Source organism: Phoca vitulina, unplaced genomic scaffold (assembly GCF_004348235.1).
Source record: "Phoca vitulina isolate PV1807 unplaced genomic scaffold, GSC_HSeal_1.0 scaffold3, whole genome shotgun sequence".
Classification (NCBI taxonomy): Eukaryota; Metazoa; Chordata; class Mammalia; order Carnivora; family Phocidae; genus Phoca; species Phoca vitulina.
In genome coordinates, this window is record NW_022589706.1 from 92754877 (window position 1) to 92782396 (window position 27520).

The 27520-nt window shown below is 34.9% G+C and overlaps 1 protein-coding gene across 1 annotated transcript; it reads left to right on the top strand.

The window, feature by feature from the left end:
• METTL14 (methyltransferase like 14) lies at positions 1–27492 on the top strand. Its single transcript, XM_032401090.1, has 11 exons — positions 1–212; positions 3638–3726; positions 4599–4686; positions 7623–7703; positions 8071–8158; positions 12073–12163; positions 13374–13515; positions 18893–18985; positions 21364–21480; positions 22597–22807; positions 25144–27492. The coding sequence occupies exons 1-11, from the start codon at positions 147–149 to the stop codon at positions 25446–25448; spliced, it is 1371 nt and encodes a 456-aa protein (XP_032256981.1). The 5' UTR covers positions 1–146; the 3' UTR covers positions 25449–27492.
• The last annotated feature ends 28 nt before the right edge of the window (positions 27493–27520 follow it).

The following is a 27520-nucleotide window of genomic DNA, read 5'->3' on the forward strand; positions in this document are numbered from 1 at the left end:
AATACCTATTGAGGAAAGGCTGAGGGACACCCGGTGCTTGAAGATTCCGGTGAATCTTGTATTTCACAGACTCAGAAGAAAAATCGGGTGGTTTTTCATCCGATAATTGTCAGGTTTTGGGGGCAGTGGGAAACAGGAGTTGGGACATGGACAGCCGCTTGCAGGAGATCCGGGAGCGGCAGAAGTTACGGCGACAGCTCCTTGCGCAGCAGGTCCGCGGCCCAGGGAGGAATCGAGAATGCGCGTGCGCGATTCCTTTCTCCTCCCCGTCTTTCCTCTCTGTCTTTGCCTAACCACTGCGGTGCATACTTTCCTGGTTCCGCGACCCTGTTCCCTAGGCCTACCTGCCTTTCTTGTTCTTAACCGCCGCAGTACCCTCATATTCTCTCCATACTGTGCCGCGGTCATTGTGTTGCTAAACCGAACGCCACGACTGGTCTTCAGCAACCATTGTGGAATGCACGCCAAGTGTCTGGCGCAGGGCTCAAGGATGGGGATACAAAGCTTTGGTCTTTGTAAATAAATTACCGTAGTTCACGCAAGGAAGAGTGACTTGTTATCCCTTAAGTTTCTCTAAACTATTTAAATGGTCTTCTGTGTCTTGCCTTTCTTCTTAACACGTAATTCTTGAGATTGTGGCTTCCTTGTGAAATAGATTTATAGTGTTTTCTTTGGGATCATGTCTAAAGACTGCATTAGAAGTAGCCGGAGTGTAAATTTTAGTTTGTGCATCTTGTGTGTTGCAGTCCGCTGTGCTAAGTACGGTATCTTCGTCATCACCCATCGCTAACATGTGAATTCTTACTCTGTCAGTCACAGCAAACCCTTCAAATAGGTATCATTAACTTCACTTACCGAAAAATGAAACAGAGTCTAGAGAGGTTAAGTAATTTTTGCCCCGTGTCTCTCACCGCTAGGCCAGAAAATTGAACCCAGTTTGTCTCTCCAAAGCTTGTCTTCACTGCTTCTCGTGTGTAAGTTAACACTTGATCAGGAGAGTACACATGCAGAAAATGCAGATGTACACCTCTACTGAGAGAGTTTGTGTTTCCCATCCTACCATTCATATCAGTAAAAGTGATGGAGAAAATACTAAGAGGTTTTAGTGAGGCATCTTACCGTTATTTTTTCAGTAATGAATCTTGGTTTTAGTATATGAAAATTTGAAACCTATACTCTTATGATCTGATGGAAAGGTTTGTGGTATAGTGTTAAAAATGTGGGACTTTGGAATCAGATCTGTTCTGTCCCTCTGGCATTATGATCTGGGACAAATCAGGTATCTTTTCCAAGCCTTCTTCTTCCCACCTTCTTTTATCAAGTTGTCTTCAGAATACTCAGTAGCTTTGTTACCACCAAGTAAGGTTCTTATTTTTGAGTTTTGAATTCTTTGACTTAAAATGCATTCATAAATAGTTATTTTTGTGTCTTACTGTATACCAGGGGGTCTAGTAGCCACTGGCAATTCAACCATGTATAAAAAGTAGTCCTTACCCTAAAAGAGCTTGCATAGTGCATAAAACTTAATAATGGGTCCTGTTTATTAAGTACCTTCAATGAATCAAGACTGCTAAGCTTTTTATATACATTATCTTCAGTCATACAAGTCAGATGCTATTTGCATCTTACAGATGGAGAAAATAGAGCTCAAAAGAATTTAAGTTACATGCTGAAGTCCACAAAGTTTGCAAGTTTGCAAGCTGCAGTTTTAGGCCTTTCCATGCTCTTTCCAATACACTAGCTGCTCCCTAGTCTTCTAGTTGGTTAGGAACTATTCCACTTAAGTAAGGATGTCTGATATAATCAATGACAGACCTCCACTTTACCAACTAATTTCAGCCTTTCTTTCGATTGCTTTTCTCCATATGAACAACACAGATTACTCCCTAGAATGTGATTTGTGCAATTTATACTTTACGATTTTTAAAAAATTGTCCTCCTTCCTTTCTGATTTCTGTCCATCCACTGTAGCACAGCTCAGGTCAGAACATTGTAATGAAAGCTATCAGAGAGATCTTGATCTCTCTAGCTAAGGATCTTCTTCCACCTGGCTTTTGTTGTCCTTACTGTTGAGTACACTACTTATATTACTTATACAGAATATAAACATCAGCAACTTACACCTGCTTTTTACTTAGCTGTAGCTTTATTCCAAAAAAAATCGTATATGCTTTCAAATGATACCAAATTGTCCTAATTATTAAAATAATATATTTAGTGCTTCCATAATGGAAAATCTATGATTTACTTACTCCAGTCATTCACAGTTTTGTGAGCAGAATTTTGACTTAAAGCACTTCTATTGTAATACATTGTATTCTAATGTAGTAGGATATCTAATTGGTTCATTCAAATATTGAGCATCTACTCTTGAGTCAGGCATTATGCAAGCTGCTGAACATACAGATACCAAGAAGACAGAGTTCATCTCCTTAGGGAGCTTACATGTAACTTGGGGAGAAGAAAACAAAAGTAAAGATGAAAGAATTGAAGTGTAAAATAAAATAATTGGAAGTTCCAATAAAATAATTGGAAGAGTTAAAATATCAGGAACATTTGATATATTGTAAGAGATTTATCATTGGAGAAAGCTTTGGGGAGTCATGAAGTAGGCAAACTAAAAAGGCAGTGGTAATTGTTTGTTTGTTTTTAAAGATTTTATTTATTTATTTGACAGAGAGACAGGGGACACAAGCAGGGGAAGTGGGAGAGGGAGAAGCAGGCCTCCCGCCGAGCAGGGAGCCCGATGCGGGGCTCAATCCCAGGACCCTGAGATCATGACCTGAGCCAAAGGCAGACACTTAACGACTGAGCCACCCAGGCACTCCAAGGCAGTGGTAATTGTTTAAGATCAAGGCTAGGGACTTGCTCTGATATTTTAGTATATTCCCTTTCCTGAGCTAAAGGGACTATTTAATGCAGATTTCCTCATGCCCTTCTTGTACTTAAAAATATTAAATTGTTCCTCATAGCCTATAAATTGCATTCTGCAATTGTTCATTTGGCTTTTAAAGATTTCCATGAACTGATCCCACTCTGTGTAGTCAGCTTATCTCAACTAGTTATTTGTTGTGTTTTGCAGAATTTCCCCAACTGCCAAACAGAATTTGCATTACCATTTTCGAGGTATTGTTAAAATTCAGTATTGTGCCTATAAATCATTGTATAAAGACTTGGCTTGAATAAAACTGGATAGATACTTATTACAGCACGGGATACATAAGATATAATATATGAGCTGATGGATACAAAGTGTTAATGCCTACCACCCTATATACACTATATGTTAGCTGCTTTTTTTGTTATTGCTACTGTTACTAAATTGTGTTTTATTATTTACTTAAAAAGTAGAGGATTGGCTGAAATTGCCTTAATTTCAAAATATAACAAAGTATAAAATGCTCGCTAGCTCTCAGATTTGTTCCTAATTAACATGGTTTTGTTCCAAGGTATTTCTAGTTTTTCCTGCAAGGTAATTAATCCATTTGCCTGCTGAGGTAGTTAGGGCTTTTTGGTTTCTCTGGTTTTTTTTTTTGTTTTCTTTCTTTTAATATCTGATATGTTAAATGTTGCTACACCGGCTGGAAAGGCTATCCAATACATTATGATCTAATTTTTGGTTTTTGTCTTTTCTCAGTTGGGAGCAGAAAGTGCCGACAGCATTGGTGCTGTGTTAAATAGCAAAGATGAGCAGAGAGAAATTGCTGAAACAAGAGAAACTTGCAGGTCAGTTGAATAATTTTTTTTTTTTTTTTAGTGACATGTTAATATTGTGAAAGGGTTATTGTTTGTTTTTTTTTAAATTTTACTTATTTGAGAGAAAGGGGGAGAGAGAGGGTGAACACGAGTGGGGGGGGCAGAGGGCAAGGGACAAGCAGACTCCCTGCTGAGAAGGGAACCCGACATGGGGCTGATCCCAAGACCCCAGATCATGACCTGAGCTGAAGGCAGATGCTTAACCGACTGAGTCACCCAGGCGCCCCTGGTTATTGTTTTGGTAAACAAATAATCCTAGGTATGAAGTGTGTTGTTACGACAAGCATCAAAATAAAGATTTCAGAAATACTGGTTTTTAGTATTCATGAATTATGAATTATGAAATACATTCTGAATATAGTAACTTCTCATTCATGAAGTAGTTAGAAAATGGAATGTTAGACTAAGAATTAGCTTATATACCATAAATAATTTTATTTACAAATTCTTATGAGAGAAAACACACTTTGCCCTAAAAGTGGTATTCATTTGGTAGTTCATAAAGCACTTAGAATTTTTCAGTATTCTGGTTATTAATTTGAATATCAATTTTGCTTAAGACAGATTAGAATGATATATAATGTAGAAGTTTCTTTTTGCCACTCATCCATTATAAAAGCTAGTTTCTGATTTGGTTGCTTTCTCATAAAAGTAAAATACACAATTACCAATCAGGTTTTGTGATTTTTTTTTTTTATTTTATAAATTGGATGAATAGATACTACTTAATCCGAAAAAATGTGCCTTGTTCTGTTTCTGTAAGCTGTTATTTAATATTATTAATAGCTGCCATTTATACATCTTTCTATATCTGTGTGTAACACTTCAGTTTTGATTTTCAGGGCTTCCTACGATACCTCTGCTCCAAATGCAAAACGTAAGTATCAGGACGAAGGAGAGACAGATGAAGACAAAATGGAAGAATATAAGGCAAGTACAGAACAGGGCAATTTTCTGGTCAAGAAAAATATAAATCCTCACAATAATAGATTCTTTTTTTAAAATTTATTTTTATTATTTTTTTAAGATTTTATTTATTTATTGAGAGAGAGCGAAGTGCACAGAGGGAGAGTGCAGACTCCCTGCTGAGCACGGAGCCCAATGTAGAGCTCAATCCCAGGACCCTGGGATCATGACCCACGCTGAAGGCAGACACTGAGCCAGCCAGGTGCCCTACAATAATAGATTCTTATCCAGGAAAATAAATGTGATGAAAAGCTCAATTTTAAACTTTCTAAAATAATTGTCAGTAGCATACGTATACAGGCACACCTTGAAGATACTGCAGGTTTGGTTCCAGACCACCACAATGAAGTGAATATTGCAATAATGCAAGTCAGATGAAATTTTTGGTCTCCCAGTGCACATAAAAGTTATGTCTACACTATCTTATAGTTTATTAAATGCAATAGCATTAATGTCTGATAAAACAAGTTATATACCTTAATTTAAAAATACTTTATTGCTGGAATGCCTGGGTGGCTCAGTCGGTTGAGCATCTGCCTTCCACTCAAGTCATGATCCCAGGGTCCCGGGATCAAGTCCCATATCAGGCTCCTTGCTCGGTGGGGAGCCCTCTTTTCCCTCTGCCTGCCGCTCCCCCTGCTTGTGCTCGCTTTCTCTCTCTCTCTCAAATAAATAAATAAAATCTTTAAAAAAATACTTTATTGCTAAAAAATGCTAGCCTTCATTTGAGCTTTTTAGCAAGTTTTAATCTTTTTGCTGGTGGAGGGTCTTGCCTCAGTGTTGCTGCAGCTTCCACATCAGCGCTTCCTGCGTCACTTTACACTTTTACGTTGAGATGACTTCTTTCCTTAAACCTCATGAACTGATCTTTATTAGCTTCAGACGTTTCTTCTGCAGCTTCCTCACCTCTCTCAGGCCTCATACAATTGAAGAGAGTGAGGGCCTTGCTCTAGATTAGGCTTTGGCTGAAGGGAATGCTGTGGCTAGTTTGATCTTCTTTCCAGACCAGTAAGCTTTTTCCATATCAGAAGTAACGCTGTTTTACTTTCTTATCATCCATGTGTTTACTGAAGTAACAATTTTAATTTCTTTCAAGAACTTTTCCTTTGCATTCACAATTAAGCTGTTTGGCACAAAGGGCCTAGGTTTTGGCCTGTCTCAGATTCCACATGCTTTCCTCATTAAGCTTAATAATTTTTAGCTTTTGATTTAAAGTGAGAAATGTGCAATTCTTCCTTTTACTTGAATACTTAGAGGACTTGTAGGGTTACTAATTGACCTAATTTCAATATTGTGTCTCAGGAAATAGGGAGGCCCAAGGAGAGGGAGAGAGACAGGGGAACCACCAGTTGGTGGAACAATCAAAACACAACATTTATTGATAAAGTTCACCATCTTGTATGGACACGGTTCAGTGTGCCCCAAAACGATTATAATAGTAACATCAGAGATCACTGATCACAGATTGCTGATCATCATAACAAATATGGTAATGAAGAAATTAGAAATTTTGTTAAGAATTACCAAAATGTGACATAGAGACAAGAAGTGAGCAAATGCTGTCAGAAAAATGGTGCCAGTAGACTTGCTCGATGCAAGGTTGCCACAAACTTTCAGTTTGTAAAACATGCAATATCTGCAGCGTGCAATAAATTGAAGCACAATAAAATGAAGTAGTCCTGTAATCAGTTCAATTAAGATCTTTCAGTTTCCTTATTTTAATATAAGAGGTGATGGATATAAAGCATAATGCCTAGTAAGCACTGGACAATAATATTCTTAAGTAAGACTAAGGAGGTAGATGTATCAGAAACTTTGGATAATGGGATCAAATTTTGAGTGGCTACAGTACTGTCTTTTTTGAGTTGTGTTATTCCATGTTTATTAGTAGGGTAGTACAATTAAGATATTTTGAGAACCCATGGGCTAGACAATAATGTAGAACCGTTTCTGAAAGAGGCCGAAGGAAAAAACACAACTTCTAAACTTATAATTGCAATATTTAGTTGAAAAGAAAGTATTATAGACGAAAAACCTATCTCCATTTCTTTCAAGTTAATTGTTGTACAATTATATTTAATAGAGAAGAGAATGCATAGTTTCAGTAAGTCTCTAGGAAGTTGAGTGATACAGTTACCTAATCTCATAAATACTGTTTTGTGCATTGCATTTTGGTATATGTTCGTATGCAACTTAAATATAAGTGATTATTTTATTGTTATCATTTTACTTTATTTACTTATTATCATATAGATATGTATATTTAACCATATACAGTTCCTGATATTTTAACATTTTTGATCTATAAAAATAGTAGTTTCATATGGTTTTTAATAGAAATAAAATTGCCCCATTGGTGGCCATGTCTTTCATGATTTGAGCTAAATTCTAATATCTATAGTATGAGATAAATAATATTAGACAATTCAGTCAACAAAATCAGTAGTTAGAGACAGCTATTTATTGATGAGAATGAAAAGGAAATTTTTATTTATTGTAAAAATAACTAGATAATGATAAGAATGCAAAGACTTCAGTGTTTGACTTTAATGATAATTTGAAAAATTATGTCTTAGGGAAATGAAGTATTTATATTGAGTCTTGGGGCACCTGGGTGGCTCATTCGGTTAAGCATCTGCCTTCGGCTCAGGTCATGATCCCGGGGTCCTAGGATCGAGCCCCACATCAGGCTCCCTGCTCATCAGGGAGCCTGCTTCTCCCTCTCCCTCTGCCTGCCGCTCCCCCTGCTTGTGCTCTCTCTCTCTGTCTATCAAATAAATAAATAAATAAAATCTTTAAAAAACAAAATATTTATATTGAGTCGTAATACTCAAGATATCATAAATACATAAAATATTCCTCCTATACATAAAATGTCTATTTAATCTTCCTTTTCCAAGGATGAATTAGAAATGCAGCAGGAAGAAGAGAATTTGCCTTATGAAGAAGAGATTTATAAAGATTCTAGTACTTTTCTTAAGGTAAATAAATTTTTATATCATAACTCTTCACATTTCAGCTCTATGCATGAAAAAATTTTAAATACTTATTTTCAACATTTTTTCAGTTATTGAGGAATAATTATTATAAAATAAAAATCATTTAAAATTATTCTTGAAATAGACTTCTGATACTTGGTCATTTAGGATGAGATAATGCTGTATCAATGTCTGTAGCTACTAAAGAGTAATACTGTCATTTTTGTTGTGTTTTCAAATATTCCTAATTTTTTTTAATCTACGTATCAACTTCTATTTTGTATGGCCTCATAACAAAAAGTAAATTACAGAGTTAGTGTATCTGCCATTAGAGTAAATGCTTTTAATTTAATTTTGGCTTTTTCTTTAGGGAACGCAGAGTTTAAATCCCCATAATGATTACTGCCAACATTTTGTAGACACTGGACATAGACCTCAAAATTTCATCAGGGATGTAGGTATGTTAGATTTGTTGGGAATATGCTATTGCTAACTCTTGATTACATGCATGTAATTTATCCATTTTGTGGATTATTTCTAACAAAATTATTTTTCCTGGCTTGGCTTTTCTAATTCCAAAATTATTTTTCCTGGCTTCCTGTTTTCATTCTGCATACTTCCAGTATACCTTCCTTTTCCTTCCAGCAGTGTTACTCCCTTCCTTCCTTCCTTCTTCAGTTTGGTTCTGTGACTATCCTTGCATTTTTATTTTACCTTCATTTATTTCCTCTTTGATGCTTTTCCTTTCATTTGTAGGCTTGATTTTCTCACCTGTATTATTTTTTTTACTTCTCTCTAAAGAATTTAACATTTCTTGCAAGGTGGGTCTGTTGGCAACAAATTCCCTCAATATTTATTTTTCTAAGAAAGTCTTTATTTCTCTTTTACTTTTGAAGAATAATTTCACAGAGTATAGAATTCTTGGCTGGTGTTTTATTTTTTCAACACATTTTAAATATTTAACTCTAGTCTTTTATTGCTTGCATATTTCTGAGAAATTGGATATAATTCTTATCTTTGTTCTTCTGTAGGCATGGTGGTTTTTTTCCTCTGATTTCTTTAGGATTTTTTCTTTATCTTTAATGTTCTGTAGTTTGAAAATGATATGCCGTAAGTTTAGGGGTTTTTTGGTATTATACTGTTTGATATTCTCTGAGCTTCCTGGATCTGGTTTGTTGTCTGACATTAATTTGGAGAAGTTCTCAGTCATTATTATTTCAAATATTTCTTCTCTTCCTCTCTCTCGTTCTTCTGGTATTTCCATTACACATGTTACATCTTTTGTAGTTGTCCCATTGTTCTTGGATTTCCTAGCTTTTTTTTTGTTTTTTCAGATTTTGTTCTCTTTGCTTTTCAGTTTTTGAGGTTGCTATTAAGATATCCTCGAGCTCAGAGGTTCTTCCCTCAGCCCCTGTCCAGTCTACTATTAAGTCCCTCAAAGGCATTACCCCTGCATTTTTAAAAACAGCTTTATTGAGATAATTCATATACCATATAATTCACCCATTTAAAGGATATAATTCTGTTTGTTTTTTTTTTTTTTTAGTTAATCCAGTTTGTGCAATCATCACCCCAATGTAATTTTCATCTCCCCTAAAGAAACCCCATTACTAGTCAGTTCCCATTGCCTCCTCCTCATCTGCCCCAACCTTAAGTAACCATTAATTGACTTTCTATCTCTAACAATTTGCGTATTCTAGACATTTCATATAAATAGAATTGTACAATATGTGGTATTTTGTGACTGGCTTCTTTCATTTGGCACAATGTTTTCAAGGGTCGTTGATGTTGTGGCATGAGCCAGTACTTTATTTATTTTGACTGCCAAATAATATTCCATTGTATGTATGTAGCATATTTTGTTGATCCATCCATTTGAGTTGTTTCCACTTTTTGGCTGTTATAAACAGTGCTGCATCAATATTCATGTAAAATTCTTGTGTGAACATATGCTTTCATTTCTCCTAGGCATATGTCTAAGAGTGGAATTGTTGGGTCATGTGTTAATTCTCTGTTTAACTTTTGGAGGAACTGCACAATTGTTTTTCAAAGCAGCTGTATCATTTGACGTTCTTCCCAACAGTGTATGAGGGTCCCAGTTTCTTCCCATGCTTGACACTTAATATTTATCTGTCTTATTAATTATAGCCATCCTAGTGGGTATGAAGTGATAATTTCACTGTGATTTTGACTTGCATTTTCCTAGTGACTAATGATATTAGGCATCTTTTCATATGTTTGTTGACTATTTAAGTACTTTGGAGAAATATCCAAACTCTTTGCATATTTTTTAAGTGGTTATTTGCCTTTTTATTATTACATTGTAAGAGTTTATATTCTCAGTCCAAGCTGCTTATCAGACATATGATTTGGAAGTATTTTCTCCCATTCTGTGGGTTGTCTTTTTACTTTCTTGATGGTATAATTTGCAACACACAAAAAATTTTAATTTTGATGTCATCTGATTTATTTTTTCTGTGTTGCTTGCAAGCAGTGTTACTCTTGAAGTAGAAACTGATTTTAGTGTTTTCATGAGCAAAATTTAGCTGTAGCATAAAAAGTTATGATAATGCTAAGTAAAATAAGCCAGCCATGGAACAAATATGCAAATACTTAGGTACCTAAAAGAGTATATGTAATATGATTAATACTTACACTTTTATGAAGTATTAACATAGTCAAACTCATGGAGTCAGAGAACAGTGGTTATCAGGGGTTGGAGGAAGGGGAAAATAGGGAGTGTTACTGAATTGATATAAAGTTTCAGTTATGCAAGATGAATTAGTTCTAGAGATCTACTGTATAGCATAGTGCTATGCTATACGGCAATGCTGTTGACTATAGTCAATAAAACTTTAAAAATTTGTTAAGCGTTATCACACATGTACACGCGTGCGTACATACACTCACAGACACACACACACACCCAGAGGAACACAAGAAAACTTTTAGAGGTGATGGATATGTCTGTTGCCTTGGCTGTGAGGATTTCACTGGTGCATGCCTATGTCTAAATTCATCAAATTGTGTACATTAAATATGTGTGTTTTTTATATATCAGTTATACTTTAGTAAAGCTGTTTTTTATGATAGTTGTATAACTGAATTTCATTATCTACCTTTCTGCTCTTAAGATACTTATTTCCCCACAGCAAAGATAAAGTACTTAGGAAACTATTACGGATTGAGAAAAACTTGCACTTTCTGTTTTATAGAAGAGTAAGAGCCAATTCTCCTGTGATTAAAACCTGACTATAATAAAAGTCTTTAAACTTGTTTTATTTGCAATTTGTTTTATAAGCACTGATTGAAGAGGCTTTACAAAATCTTTCACTTTTACTCTTTGATATTAAAGTTATTACTATCTGTACTTTTGGCTTTTAAATTAAGATGCTTATGTGATTTATATTGTTAGGAATATGTTTCTTGGGGTGGCGGGGGAGAAAACCAAATAAAAGCTTTTAGGAATCTTTGACATTCAAAGCCTTACTTATCCCTATAGTTGTTTAACAGGCATTATGCTGCTTTACCTAAAATCTCTTCTGAGCTCAAAGATCTAAAACATTTTTGAGGACATGGGAACAGTGAGTCTCCTGTTTTTAAGTACCCTTTGTAGGACTTATATATGTTTTTTAAGATCTTAAGCCTGAAAATATATATGGGGATTTGGTTTATAATAATGTGGAGATATGAAATCTTTAAAATTATAAATATTGATATAAGAAATACTCATAGAGAAGACAACTTGTCTTGGAGGTGAGAGGTAGTCTACTATTAGGGACTCATTATCTTCTTTACTAGATTTGTTCCAGGATTGTGTCCATGAGCCATAGCCAGTTAATTTAAGATCATCAGCAGTGTTTCTCTCATCTCTAACTATTCTTGGTTTCTTCCTATGTGTAATCATAAGAAAGAAAAGAAATACTCATTTTCTCTGCTTTTGATAACTATTTAAGAAGCTAAGTACAAACCTCAATAATCACTAGCTTCTTAAGGAGAAAGAATTCTTTTAGCTAATAGAAAGGGGGGAAAACATGGTAGAAGAAGGCAGTTGTTCTTTTCTTTCCCTCAGAACAGAATGGCTTAACTTAATGCTGTGAGCAAATTTAACTTAAATATGAGAGATTAAATGGTTTATTGATTTGGACTGGAACATCTGGGTTTTTGCCTGCATGTGGGATTAGGGTCATTAGATATGAAATGTATATATAAAATATTTAAAAATATTCGAAATTAACTTTTTAAAAGGGCACGAGAATAAAGTGGTAATTGTGTATTGTTTTGTTTTCCTGAGGGGAGTCATAACCTTTGAATTCACTGCTATTAACTTCAATTGCATTGAAATTTATTATTTACTATTTTTTGTCCTCAGGTTTGGCTGACAGATTTGAAGAATACCCTAAACTGAGGGAGCTCATCAGACTGAAAGATGAGTTAATAGCTAAATCTAACACTCCTCCTATGTGAGTGTGTTTTTTCAGTTACTTTTTATTGCCAACTCAGGCTTAAAATAGCAGTCTTTTTATCCTATAGCCTTTCTGTTTGAAAAAAAGATTCAGCACCTATTTAATGTTAACAGACTGTTGTCTTCTGTATGGTAAAATAGATTCGTTTGACATTCCAGTGCTGAGTACACTAGTAGGCTCTCATTTTATTTTTCAGTTTTCTAGACAATTTCCTTAAAGTGTCTTTAATTTTTTTTCTTAGAAAATTGTTCATGTTTGTTGTATTCTTGAGTTTCTTAAAATGTTTTTAAATGACTTTTCCTCTCAAAAAGCAGTTTATTTATTGAAGGAAGTTTAGAAAACTTAGGTGAAGGAAAAGAAGAAAATAAAAATTAATTATAACTCAGCATTCAGGGATACTATTCTTAACATACTGGATTATGAAAATTCATTTTAACCTTTGCTAAACAGAATAATGTTTTCTTCAAAAATGTGTAAAAAGTCTTTGAAATTGGAGAATCTACTTAATTCACATTAGCTTACTTTGAACATTTTATACACTTAACAATTTGCTAAAATGTATACTGTTAGTGATTAGAAGAATCACAAAGAAGTCCAAGTGTATGGAGAAAAATATTAGCAGATTCTAATATTCATCCAATTTAAAAAACTCTTAAAGTATTTTATATTTAAATTACTTTCATACTATGTGTAAAAAACCTTTCAATAAAGGCTAGTCGTAATTTATACTAGGTAGCCAGAAAAGGCTATTAATATAAACAATTTTACTAAAAAACAAATTGATAAAAGAAAATTACACCCATCTTTAGAAACAACTTTTTAGAGGGAGGATTTTAAAGCTAACAAATAGTTTTTCTAACTTAACAATTAAGAAAAAAATAATGTTCAGATTATGATGAAATGGGGCTCAGAGACTTACATACTAGTATGGATTTTCAGTGTAAAAGTGAGAGAAGTACATTCTCGATGTACATAGGGGAATATGATTTTAGTTTGTAGTGTGATTATATCAATCTTCTAGAGAAGAGTGTTGGTAGATGGTTTACTGTCTATATTGAAGAAAGATACTCCTGCATAAAAAAGTATCACTAATTAGTTTATGATTACTTTGTAAATAGCGTTTAGTAATATTTAAGAAATTCCTTTCATTATCATCTGTAAGGTATTTGAAAATCTCTTAGTCACTTTTTATGCCTTAATCAAATAGGTACTTACAAGCAGATATAGAAGCCTTTGACATCAGAGAACTGACACCTAAATTTGATGTGATTCTTCTGGAACCCCCTTTAGAAGAATATTACAGAGAAACTGGCATCACTGCTAATGAAAAATGCTGGACTTGGGATGATGTATGATGAAACTTTCTACATTGTAATTATTTATTTTTCAAATGAATATTTATTTGATGAGAAGATTATAAATATTCCTACCTTTTTAGGAATCGTAAATATATAGTATATAATGTGACGGAAGATCCAGGGTACACTAACAAATATTACACTATCTTTGGTCTGATTCTTCTTTTTGGGGCGGAAGTTGAGCAGGTAGTAAGTACTCTATAGAAGACTCACGGTTCCAGTTTTAGAGTCCTTGGATGTATAGCTAGAAAAGTCTAAAGCCAGAATGATTGATAACTCTTTCTGCATTTGCTTAGTTTTAGTAAACATTAGAGTATAATAGGTATATATATAAAAAAACATGATTTCTTTTCAAGGAACTTACAGTATAATGGATAAAAAAGATACATAATTTCAGTATAATTGTGATAAAATTACATTTTCCTAAATAAAATTAGGCAAGCTGATAACTTCAGTCAGTTACATAAAGTTACCTGTTTTTACCAATCAATAACAAAAATAACAAATACTTATTGAGTACCACTCTGTGCTAGGCAATGTGGTAGGTACTGGAGATTCACAGATAATAAGACCTGGTACTTGGACTTAAGGAGCACCTAGTTTAATGGGATAAATATTGACCTAAACAGATAATTGCATTATTATTTTGTTAGTTCCATGATAGAGGACTGCATAAGATGATCTGAGAAAAACTGACCAAGCCTTGGAGGAAGGGGTACATGAACAAAGAGGAGGTGACATTTTAACAGGATAAATAGACAGCTGGAATTGGCCAAATAAAGGAAAGGATGGGATGGTGATTCCAAATGGAAAGAACAGTAAGAGCAGAAGGGATGGAGGCAAAGAATATCTGGTTTGTAGGTTGATGGTAGAACACAGATTGGACCTTTCTTGAGATGATGTCTTCTTAGAAGCTTAAACTCTCATCCTGAAGACATTAAGGAGTCTTTGAAGGGCTTTAACCAGTTTAGTTAAATGGTCAGATTAGTGTGTGTAGTATGAACTAGAGGAAAAGTCTGGAAAGGGGAGAGCAGTTAGAAGACTGTTGCAGTAGCCTAGTTAGGAGATAAAGGGACCTTGAATAGGGTGATGGTAGTAAGAATAGCAAGGTGATAAATTCAGTAATGTGTAGTAGATACTGTGGTGAGCTATAGTGATTGGAATGAGGGGGGAGAGTTAAGGATGACTCAGAGATTTGAGTCTTGGGATAAGTGGGTTGAGTTTTCACCAGTTGAGAAAGAGTGAATTTAAGAAGAGCTGGATTGGTGGGATTAGATCATATTGAACATGTTGATTTTGAGGTGTATGTGAGACAGCTGTGTGGAGGTGTATGTGAGACATAGGAATATGTCATTCAAAGGACAGACAGATCTGTGTCTCAAAATACAGGTTCAGAAGATTAGCACATCAAACCTATGAGAATAGATGAATTTGTCCTGAGATAGTGTCTTAAGATAACATGTGGATTGACAGTAAAGCCTCAGGAAACTTTTACATTTAAGAGGCACATATAAAAGAGAGGTCAAAAGAATGGGTCAAAGATGAGTAAGGAAAACCAAGAGTATGAACGTCATAGGGGCCAAGGGAATAGGGAATTTCAAGGAGAGAGTAGGCCAGGAGTGTGGAGCACAGAGGGAGGTTGGGAAAGGAAAGGACTGACATTGTAAGACGGGTGTTTCATAGGAAATAGTGCTGAATTCTTGCATGTCCTCTTCTGTGTTAATGATAGTTACTCTTATTAATATTATTTAATCTTCAAGATATACTGTTAGTTTTTCCTCCTTGAAGCTTTTCCTTTCATCTTCAATCCCTCTGACATTTTTTATTTACATTTTTATGGATCTTATCACTTTGAAAAAGTTTTTCCCATCCTCTGATGATAAATGTAATTTGTGCTTATTGAAATTCAGAAAGGTAACAGTATATAGTATTCTAAAGACATAAAAGACTTAATACTCTTGATATTTATTGCTGGGAAATTTTTCAGAGAGGTTGCACAAATTTATGTTCCTTCCAGTAGTGTTTGAGAAATATCTATTTAGCCATATCTTCATCAAAATTGATTAATATTATAAAAACAGTCTTTGTGACTTTAGTAAAAAAAAAAAAGAAAATTGAAAAAAATCTCATTATGTCTTTGATTAGTATAGTTGATCCTTGAACAATGTGGATTTGAACTGCACGATTTCACTTCTGCATGGATTTTTTACAGAACAGTAGTTTAAATGTATTTTCTCTTTATGATTTTCTCAGTAACATTTTCTTTTCTCTAGCTTACTTTAAGCATAGACTATAAAATACATATAACATACAAAATATGTGTTAATTGACTGTTTATGCTATCAGTAGGGTTTCCAGTCAATAGTAGGTTATAAGTAGTTAAGTTTTGGGGAGTCAGAAGTTATACTCGCATTTTCTTTGAGGGATATGGGTTGGTGCCATTAACCCCTGCATTGTTCATGGGTCAGCTGTAACTAGGCTGAACTTTATTTTCTCTGGCCAGTTTCTAAGGTTTGGTCAGTGAAGACACAAGAGCTTCAACTATAGGTGACAGACTAATAGAGTTTTTGAAATAAAGGAACTCTATTTTATATGCATATTCTTGATTTCACTTGAATTTCACTGAACTCTGGCTGGCATATTGAAATGTTTTGTCTGGCCCTAGAGCCCTAAGTTCTTAACCTTTATGTGATAATATCCTAAAGAAAGTGCCAGTAGTTAAACTTATATATAAAATGTAAATAAGAAAAGTGGATTTCACAAGTATTCTCTTTCACATTAGAGAGTCAGTAGTGGTCAGCACATTTTGGTAAAGGATATAAGCACTTATTTAAAATACCAACACTTAGCATTTAGAGCTGCAATGTCAAGAGAATAATTTGCTTAATGTTTTCACTAATGTGTGTCATCACTTATTTTTATCTGTTTCACGTATAAACATGTAGGAGTATGTGTGTGTGTTACATATTTACTTATTTATATTCCTATGAGAATATTAGATGAGATTTCAAGATTTAGAAAAGTCAGAATATAAAACTCACTAGGCTTATACATATTGTAGCTTATTTCCATTATTACTGTCAAATAATGTTTTTCTGTTTAGATTAAGTTAGAGGTGATATGGTTATAACTTAAATGGATCTGTTATTAAAGATTTTTTAAATAAATGAAACACAAATATTTGCTTAAACCATGGTCTCTGAAACCTAACTATGGCAGAAAACTAGAAGAAAAAGAATATATAAAATGGTTAGTGTTACAGTTTTTTATGTGACTATGTGGAAATTTACAGATTTAATTATTGAACAACTTTTTTTTTTCAATGTGACACACAAGGGAAACATACACATACAAGGGAACACATATAAAGGAACAGCACATACAAGGGAAACAAAATTATAGATTAATTTTTTGTTTGTTTCAAGTTTTTATTGAAATTCCAGTTAGTGAACATAAAATGTAATATTAGTTTCAGGTGTAGAATTTAGTGATTCATCACTTAATACAACACCCAGTGCTCATCACAACCAGTGCCCTCCTTAATGCCCATCACCCATTTAGCTCATCCCCACCCACCTCGTTCATCAACCCTCAGTTCTCTATAGTTAAAAGTCTATTGTATGGTTTGCCTCTCTCTTTTTTTCCCCCCATGTTCATTTGTTTTGCTTTCTAACTTCCACATATGAGTAAAATCGTATTTGTCTTTCTCGGACTGACTTATTTTGCTTAGCATAATACTCTCTAGGTCCATCCATGTCATTGCAAATGGCAAGATTTCATTCTTTTTTTATGGCTGTGTAATATTCCATTGTAAATATATATCACATCTTCTTTATTCATCAGTTGATGGACATCTGGGCTCTTTCCATAGTTTGGCTATTGCTGACAATGCTGCTATAAACATCGGGGTGCATGTGCCCCTTCGAATCAGTTTTTTTGTGTCCTTTGGGTAAATACCCGGTAGTGCAGTTGCTGGATCATAGGGTAGTTCTATTTTTAACTTTCTGAGGAACCTCCAGACTGTTTCCCAGAGTGGCTGTTTGCACTCCCACCAACAGTGAATAAGGGTTCCCCTTTCTCCACATCCTCACCAACCCCTGTTGTTTCTAGTTTTAGCCATTCTGACAGGTATGAGGTGATACCTCATTATAGTTTTTTTTAATTTAATTTTATTATGTTATGTTAATCACCATACATTACATCATTAGTTTTTGATATAGTGTTCCATGATTCATTGTTTGCATATAACACCCAGTGCTCCATTCAATACATGCCCTCTTTAATACCCATCACCAGGCTAACCCATCCCCCCACCCCCCTCCCCTCAACAGATGAATGGATAAAGAAGATGTGGTATATATATACAATGGAATATTATGCAGCCATCAAAAAAAAAAAAGAAATCTTGCCATTTGCAACGATGTGGATGGAACTAGAAGGTATTAATGCTAAGCAAAATAAGTCAATCAGAGAAAGACATGTATCATATGATCTCACTAATATGAGGAATTCTTAATCTCAGGAAACAAACAGGGTTGCTGGAGTGGTGGGGGGTGGGAGGGATGGGGTAGCTGGGTGATAAACATTGGGGAGGGTATGTGCTATGGTGAGTGCTGTGAATTGTGTAAGACTGATGAATCACAGACCTGTACCTCTGAAACAAATAATACATTATATATTAAAAAAAAAAAAGAAGATAGTAGGAAGGGAAAAATGAAGGGGGGGAAATCAGAGGGGGAGATGAACCATGAGAGACTGGACTCTGAGAAACAAACTGAGTAGTTTTGATTTGTATTTCCCTGATGATGAGTGATGTTGAGCATCTTTTCATGTGGCTGTTGGCCATCTGTGTGTCTTCCTTGGAAAAATTAGACTATTTTTTTTGGCATTTCAGACTTAAAGTGGTCATTATAATGAGATGAGCATATTGATTTATTTTATATAGAACTTCTGTAGTTACTGAAAACCAGATCTTCCCCAAACATTTGTTATATTTCATTTTAATTTTGCCCCTAATTTTGGGGTAATTCAACCTCTTCTATTTGAGTTTCTTTTTCTGTAAATCATAAAGGGCTGTTCTCAAGCTACATCTTACAAAATTCCATTATTCTATGAATATGGTCCCTATAACCTTTTTCTGCATAAAATCAAGTGTATGTGTATGTGTGTGCATGTGTGTTTATTTTCTTAATATAGAATAAGAAAACAGAATAAGTTGTAAGGATAAAATTTATTTTCTAATGAAAATTAGTACATTTAAAGAACACATCTACTGAAAGTCCTGATAAATCTCAATGGTTGTTCTTTTGGATTTAGGATGACTGGGAAACAAAATACTTTTATGCAGTATTGTTTTGGTTTCCTACAGATTATGAAGTTAGAAATTGATGAGATTGCAGCACCTCGATCATTTATCTTTCTCTGGTGTGGTTCCGGGGAGGGATTGGACCTTGGAAGAGTGGTAAGATGGTTTTTTTTTAATTGGATTTTTAAATTCATAAGAAAAAATATAAAAAGTTTGAAGATAGATGTTGTTCTGCCTTTGTTTCTTGAGTTGCTAAAATACTCAGAAGGAAAAAAATATGTTCAGAAAAGAATGCATGAAAGGCAGTACTCTTTAGTTAACTAGCACTAGGGTTGAATATGTCCAAATATGATTTGTTACAATTTCAGGAGAACAGTTTAGACATTTGAAACCGCAGCTCAAAAACAGGCTGCTTAGTGTCATTTACTGCTCATTATGAGTAGCTAAAAAGTACTCTTCTGAATAATATTAACTGCTGAATTCCAAATAGAAACCAAAACAAATTGGAAAAATAACACAGCATTTGGAACACATGGTTTGAATGATTGAATGAGAGTGAGAAAGAAGTTATGTAACACCTGTATTTATTTTAAGCATCTTATATTTCCTGTATTTCAGACCTTTATTTTTTATTGCAATATTTTGGATTTCTAAATGGAAACAAAATAGCATATGCTTTTTTATCCAAGAATCATGGGAGCATGTGGCTAAGTATTAGAAAGCTTCATTCAGTTTTGGTCTCAGTTCTGCTGTCTAGCAGTGAACTTTGGGTAGAGATTTTTACTCTGGTGGGTTTCAGTTTCTTCACTTGTTATTAGATGACATCTTCCATTTTTAGGACATATTACTTGTTATACAGCAGATGATCTCATTTAATCCTGGTAATTTTAGGAAGTGTCCATTTGACAGGTAAAGAATTTAAGTAGGATTATAATGAGATCAATTTGTGCTAAAATCCTGAAATTCTGCAATTACTTTGTATTCTTTATATAAATAACAAGTTTGAGACTCTTGGATACATCCTTGCTTGTATCATTTATTAACTCCAAGGTAAGACTATAACTGTATTCCAATTGGGTATCTGTTTTTTGCTGGTGCCTCTCCAAGATGCTCTGGAAAAGCTAAGAAAATAGAAACATACTATGTGTTTTTATAGGTATGTTGGTATTTACCTTTTATAGCTCTAATATCTGGCTTTGGACTTGCCTTCCACCTCCCAAATTAGGTTGAAAATGATTAGGTTTTATTGTATTTGTTTATGTAGCAGTCTGTCATATTGGTGAAAGCAGATTTCGGCCAAAAATGATTGCGAAAATAATTCAGCATGAGAAATACTCATGAGCTTTTTGTTAAATTGATTAGGGCATGGGGATTTAGACCCTCGTGATGTATAATGAATATCCAGTGCAAAACAAATAATTGCTGACAGGAACAGATACTGATCTTGATTTTTGAGATTTTAAAATAAAAATCCAAGTTTCATTTTGAGGTGTTTCTCACTTTACACAGTAAGAGCATTCCTGAAATGAACAGTACCAACAATATTGTACTGCATAATTTAGTTATTTTCCCCCTACTTTCCTCTTGGATCATTGGGGGTGGGGGGAGGACATATCTTATGTTTTTATTCCCACCAGCTAGTCAGCACCTACATTGGGTAGTAGGCCCTCAATATGCCACTCTAAGCAGTGTATTAGCAAGTGTTTGTTACATGTTCTTATATAACAGATTCTAGGACACTATGGGTCAGATCTCTGTTTTCTAGATTGTATAGAGATGAAAGTACAGTTTTATCCAGTAATGAGATCTACATAACAGTTCTAAGGCTTTGAATTTTTTGAAGTTGTTAGTATTAAATATATAAAAATAACATAAGACTCTCATTTGAAAAGAAGCTATCAATTAGAATACTTTCAATAGTTTTTAGCTTTGTCAGAGGATAGAAAATCAAGGTGCTAGGAATCAAATTATCTGTTGAATTTTATGATTAAAGAGGGGCTGAGTGTTTTATGATTTAAAACCCACTTTCTGTTGGTGACAGTGGAAGGTAGTATTAAAGAATTGGAGGGCGCCTGGGTGGCTCAGTTGGTTAAGCGACTGCCTCCGGCTCAGGTCATGATCCTGGGGTCCTGGGATCAAGTCCCACATCGGGCTCCCTGTTCAGCGGGGAGCCTGCTTCTCCCTCTCCCACTCCCCCTGCTTGTGTTCCATCTCTCGCTGTGTCTCTCTCTGTCAAATAAATAAATAAAATCTTAAAAAAAAAAAAAAGAATTGGAGTATTAATGTAATTCTTTGTTTTGATATTTAACTTTATAGATTATGTTAATATCCAGAATGTATCTATGCATTCTGTATAATGGCTGTCTATTTAAAGACTGGTATTTCTTTTTTTCTATTTCTGAACTAAAAATTACTGTGACATCTTGGAATTTAGTGTCTCAAACCTCTAGGAAGTTTTTTAATGCTGGTTGGTTATTTTAAGTATTGTTTATTTCTTTTAGCTAAGGATTTCTTTTTTTAATTTTCATTTCTAGTGTTTACGCAAATGGGGTTACAGAAGATGTGAAGATATTTGTTGGATTAAAACCAATAAAAACAATCCTGGAAAGACTAAGACTTTAGATCCAAAAGCTGTCTTCCAGAGAACAAAGGTATTGCCTTTATTGTTTTGTTTTCTTTATTTTCATTATTTTCCCTCAAGCTTTTCCAAATGACTGTATACTGTTTAATTTTGGTAGAAAGGTTCTTTTCTTAGATTTGTACAAATGGCATTGAACGTTATAGTAGTACATCCAGTTTAATTTTAAAATATTTTATGTACTATGTTAGATCAACATTCACTGTGCTAGAGAAGGTAATATGTATTCTTGTGTGTTCTAAACTGCTGTAATTCTAAGTCAGTATGGACTTTTGGTCCCTCTGACCCCTCCAGATTTTTTCCTTTTCTCTGGGTCCAGAAGAAAGAGATGGCAGCAACACTCTCACAGCTGGTTGGCTTAGAGGCATATTTATTTCCTTCTCTTTTTCCTACATAAGAATCCTAAGAACCTACACAAGGTTCATACTCTGCTCCATGCAACTGCTCTGTTACTATCAGGCTTTAAAAGTTTGTCCTCCAGTCTTTCACTCTTTAGGGAGCGACTAGTGGGAGAGTCTTTCTTATTAAGTCTTCCCGAGACTGGAAAATTCTTTTGAAGGGAACCTACGTTACCCTTGCAATAATGGTTCATGGAGTCAGCTGAGAGATTAAATTTATTTAACCCATACGCCTGCCATTTAGGTTAATTAGAGAAGGTCAAAAAAACAAACAAAAAATTGTTTGATTTTCCCATTTTCGTAGGTTGAGTAATTAGAAGTCTGTATACATGATTAAAGTCCCCTCTCCATATAAAAAGCCTTACATCTTGTATATCGTTTTGATCTTGGATCATATATGAAGCCCCCAGTATAACATCATTTTAAGATTCCAAGGTCAAGGGTCATGTTTCCGTAACTGGTTGCAGAGGAAAAGACTCTGTGGTCATTGACACAGTTCTAAAACGTCATGGCCCCAAATTTAATACTGTCATGTCTAGCTTCCCTGGCAGTCTTCCCACATCCAGAGATCCAGGTTTTCTTTCCTATTGTGTTTTTGCCCATAGAACTATTTTTCTAAAGATTTGGAGAAATGAAGTTTGTTTTGGAATTGGGGACATCAGAAATGTAAAATGTTAGGAAATATGACTGCTGATGAAGAGATTAATTGGTCTGCTCTTACTTTTATTTAGGAACACTGCCTTATGGGGATCAAAGGAACTGTTAAGCGTAGCACAGATGGGGACTTCATTCATGCTAATGTTGACATTGACTTGATTATCACGGAAGAACCTGAAATTGGCAATATAGAAAAGCCTGTTGAAATTTTTCATATAATTGAACATTTTTGCCTTGGTAGAAGACGCCTTCATCTGTTTGGAAGAGATAGTACAATCCGACCAGGTAGGACCTTAAAAAATCTTTGAAAAACTTTATCACCCCTGGGGATATAGGTGCCAAGAAATAGTACACACTGCTGTGTAAAATAAAATTCTTGTGATGTGTTTGATTCCTCTTGCTGTACTTCAGATATGCCAGGCTCATTCTTGTCTTTTCATGGTCCTCTACTTTCATTCAAATACCTGGCAGACCTTTTCTCACAACTCTGTCTAAGGTGGCCACCTTCCTGTTCCACTCCCCTCCTTCCTCCTTCCAACACTGTCTTTCCCCTTACTCCGTTTTCTTTTTCTTCATGACACTTATCATTAGATGAATTGCAGGTTCATTTGGGCATATGTTTTAGTCAGTTTCTCCAGCATGCAGTCTCATGGAAGGCAAAGATTGTCTTATTCACTTCTTTCTACCCAGCATTCAGATCATTCAGTAAATAACGTGTTGAAGAAATGCATAAGTGAATGATTAAATAATTCTGCAGAAAATAACCATACATTTGTGAAATACAGATCTTGGCTTTATTAGAAACTAAAATACCTAGCTTGTTTGTTTACATGTATAGTGGTGTTGTCTTTTCAAAATTTTAACTTTTTACGAAAACAATGTAATGTGAATTTACTACTTTGAAAAAAAAATGAGTAGAAAATAATTAGACTGTTATGGACAAAGATTTTTTCTTAGAGGGCACAACTTTCATGTACGGAGTGTCATTGAAATGTCAGTATATTCTGTTTCTTTTATTGCTTTCTCAGAAAATGTAAAAGTAGCATTGCTTTATTCATGATATATAAAATCAGTCTCTTTGCCTTAGCATGTTAAAAATCCAGTTTAAAGGTGAAAAGAGCCAGAATCTTGTTTTAAACAACCTAAATTTTATAAAACGTAAGAAAAGTCAAAGAATTTTAATAGAATAATTGGCCATACAAGTGCCTAAGAATTTAGAAGAAACTGATTTTCATTCTAAAAAAAGTAATCCTTAAAGTTGCCTTAACTTGTGTGTATAACGTAATCCACCCCTCTTCTCTCTCCCTGCCCATCAGCTACTTCTGTATGCTTTGGTGAGCAGAGTAACTTGAAAATATTTCAGTTGTAGAAACTCATGGTCTCAAATTTCATGAAATTATGTAAAATAATAAACAGAAAAGTAAATAATTGAAAAATCAGTCTTTATTGGGCACTGACAGTTACTTTGTAGTTTTTCCCATTCCAGATACAGTTAATCCGAAACCATCCTCATTACAAGCTGTCTAGCAATGTAGCTGACAAAACTACTTTGTCCCTATCAGGCACGGCATGTGATGAGAATTCTGAGAAATTATTTTTATTTCATTTAAGATGTATATTTGATTTGTATGTTGAAGGATGTAATTTTCAACAGGTTGAAAGGATGGATAGAATGGGCACAGAGGTGGGGTTTTGTGGGTTTTGGGTTTTTTTTACATTATGATGTGTTTGTTTTTATTTCCAGAGGGGAGATTTATATGGAAACAGTTACTATAGTGATTCATTTTTTTTACTCAAATGAAGTTGTCATGAAAAACATTAATGAAAAATGTGATTGGAAAGTTAGTTCAAGTTTCATCCTAAAAGACATTAGATACCATATATACGAATCTGTGCTTTGTGGAGAGCCCTAGATAGAAGGTTAGGCCGAGAAGTGACATATTTTAATAAGTTTATTTTAGGCTTTCCACTTTCAGAGGGAGGAGAGGCTGGGAGAGCTTTACAATATGTATGTGTGTCTGTGACATGTGTAGGGGGCTGGCCTAGTAGGAAAATAAAGGCTCACGTTTGAGGGTGACAGTAGACGTGGAAAAATGGGAATGAATAGGAGCAACATGGTACTGGTTGAATTTCTAGCACCTGTCAGCTGGGTTAATGTTGTGGTTGGGAAGAGCAGAGGCAAAAGTTGATTCCAGGATTCTAATCAGAAAACAGTGGTATCATTTCCACAAGGAGGAAGGTTAATAAAATTTATTAAATTTTCACTGAGCCCAAACTCAGTGTAGTCTGTAATTTTTTTTTTCTAAGTGCTACTCTCACAGAATGTGAAACGCAGATGGAGACAATGAGGAAGATATTTTACAAAAGTTACAATCATGCAGGTGAAATAAGATCTATACATATGAAATCTGTATAACCATGATTAAATGCCATGTGTTGTGTAAAAAAGATAAATATTGGATGAGTGAGTGATAGGGGCATCTTTATTTTTTAATTTTTTTTTTTTTTTTTTTGGTAGGGGCAGCTTTAAAAATGCATTAGAGATTTGAAGTAGCTCCTAAAGGATCAGTAAGAGAAATGGGGGGGAAGAAAAAGATAATCTTTCTTTCCCTCTATTTCAGGCTGGCTTACAGTTGGACCAACTCTTACAAATAGCAACTATAACGCAGAAACATATGCATCCTACTTTAGTGCTCCTAATTCCTACTTGACTGGATGTACAGAAGAAATTGAGAGACTCCGACCAAAATCACCTCCTCCCAAATCCAAGTCTGATCGGGGAGGCGGAGCTCCCAGGGGCGGAGGAAGAGGTGGAACTTCAGCGGGCCGCGGCCGAGAAAGGAATCGCTCTAACTTCCGAGGCGAAAGAGGTGGCTTTAGGGGTGGCCGTGGAGGCGCACACAGAGGCGGCTTTCCACCTCGGTAACTCTTTAAGACACTGACCTGCTAATGCCCTTTATACCTTCTTCACTGTAGTTTGAATTCCAGTTGGGGGACTTTGTTTAGTACTCAATTCCAGCTTGCGCTTTGCTTTAATTTCTCGAAGCTGCAGGAATATCTTAGCCAGTCTCCCTCCTAGTTGTTACACACATTGTGTAGTTTTATGCCAGAAAAACAGATCATCCTGCCTTTGGTCATGTGCATGTAACTTGACAATGAAACAAATACCTTCCTTTCAGAGACTAATTTATTCTGGTAGATTCCAACTAATTACAGAGGCTTTTGCTTTTTAGAAATAGTTTAAGTGAACAGTGAAAAAGCCCCAATCTGTAGTGTCGTACTAGTGCCAGGAGCAGTTAATAATAGGCATCCTGCCACTGCTGTCATAGCACATGGAAGGCTCTTTGGGAGCCTTGATGGAATGGAGTTGGGACAGATGGTTAACTTCTGTCACAGTTTTAACATTTTCTTGATGAAACAATAAAAAGAGACTTTTTTTTTTCTTTTTAAAATATCTTATACTCAGATATAATTTGACTACTACTGAGAAATTGAGAGAATTCGAACAAAATCACCTCCTCCCAAATCTAAATCTGATAGGGGAGGTTGGCGCTCCCAGCGGTGGGGAGAGGAAGAGTTGTAGAATTTAGTAGGCAGACTTAAAAAGAGAGAAAAAGCTCATCATAATTTCAGTTGCATAGCTACAGATGACTGTGAATCACACTTCTTAAGAAGCAAAGGAGGACAAATATCCAAGTGCTAGAACTTTGATATAGACTTGAACCTGGATTGACCTTCAAAGCAGCTTTATATTCCTTAGTAAAGTAAAAGAAATGCAACAACAGAGAGACCTGGTTATCAGGTGTTTTGGAGAATAAAATATTTGGTGATGAGGAAATGACATCTTTAAACTTGTTACGGAGAAAACAGTATAAAAACCAATTACAGAAAACCCTCAACTTAAGACAGCTTAGAAAATGGAACTGCAGTTGCCTTTTATTAAGACCGTATGGTGTGTTGTTTTTAAGAGTGTGGTTTTGCAGATAGATTGGTTGTATAAAACTTTCTGCTGTCATTTCTCTTTCTCTACTGTAACTCATGTTTTAAATGAATTTAATGAATGAAATACCATTATGGTTCTTGAAAAATATATTTTTTATTTTGTGTACGATTTTTCTAATGAAACTTTAAACCTTTGAAATGTGGGAGTCTGTTTTCTCTAAGTGGAATTGCCTTTGTTACCAAATGAAAAAGGACTGACTGAAGATCAGACTTTTGTTTTGGTCTGTGATGCGTTTTAGTAGCCATTCTCAGCTTTTCATTGGCTTCTGTTATACCTAAAGTAAGGTTATATTGTACGCACTAAAGACTCAGTTTGAAGATAAGGGCTGAATTGTAGAAATAGGGTTGAGATCCTTAAAAGCCTGATGAATTTAAGTTGCTCAACCTGTTGGTACTTTGTAGTACAAATAGCATTTGACTAATGCCTTTCTTGATGTAGATATGTAGATATGAATCACAGCTGGTTAGAATTTTTACTGAAATGATCCTGTATTTGCAACTTCAGTAATTATAAAGTATCTAGAGATAGAACTGTATTTGTCAAAGTTGACATGAGAATAAAGAAGATAGATGTTCTAATTGCCCAGTGTGGGTCTTTAGAAATACCAGTTAGAAGTGACCCTGTCCTATAAACGAGACTGTCTAGTGTGGTCCACACCCTCGGCCTAGCCAAGGGAAGGCAACATTCTTAGTGCTTACCTGGCCTACTTACCTGTGAGCTGTATATCATAATGTCATCTTACAGAGAGTTACGAATAGCTTCTTCGTAGGTTGAAAGTTAAATATGCCCACCATATTTATAATACAGCAAATAAGGAAGGAGGTGGTGGGGAAAATGCAAGGCCTAGAATTCTCTCTTTGACAATGTAATGTGGAATTTTTATAGCACAGGATGGCATTGACTCACTAGTTTTGCTACCCTTCACTTTCTTTTTTTTTTAAAGATTTTATTTATTTATTTGACAGAGACATAGCGAGAGCAGGAACACAAGCAGG

Bases quoted from the DNA above. Each gene is read 5' to 3' on its own strand.
- METTL14 (XM_032401090.1), top strand. From the start codon at position 147: ATGGACAGCCGCTTGCAGGAGATCCGGGAGCGGCAGAAGTTACGGCGA. The intron at 213-3,637 runs GTCCGCGGCCCA...GTCTTTTCTCAG, and splicing joins GACAGCTCCTTGCGCAGCAG to TTGGGAGCAGAAAGTGCCGA. The intron at 18,986-21,363 runs GTAAGATGGTTT...TTTCATTTCTAG, and splicing joins GATTGGACCTTGGAAGAGTG to TGTTTACGCAAATGGGGTTA.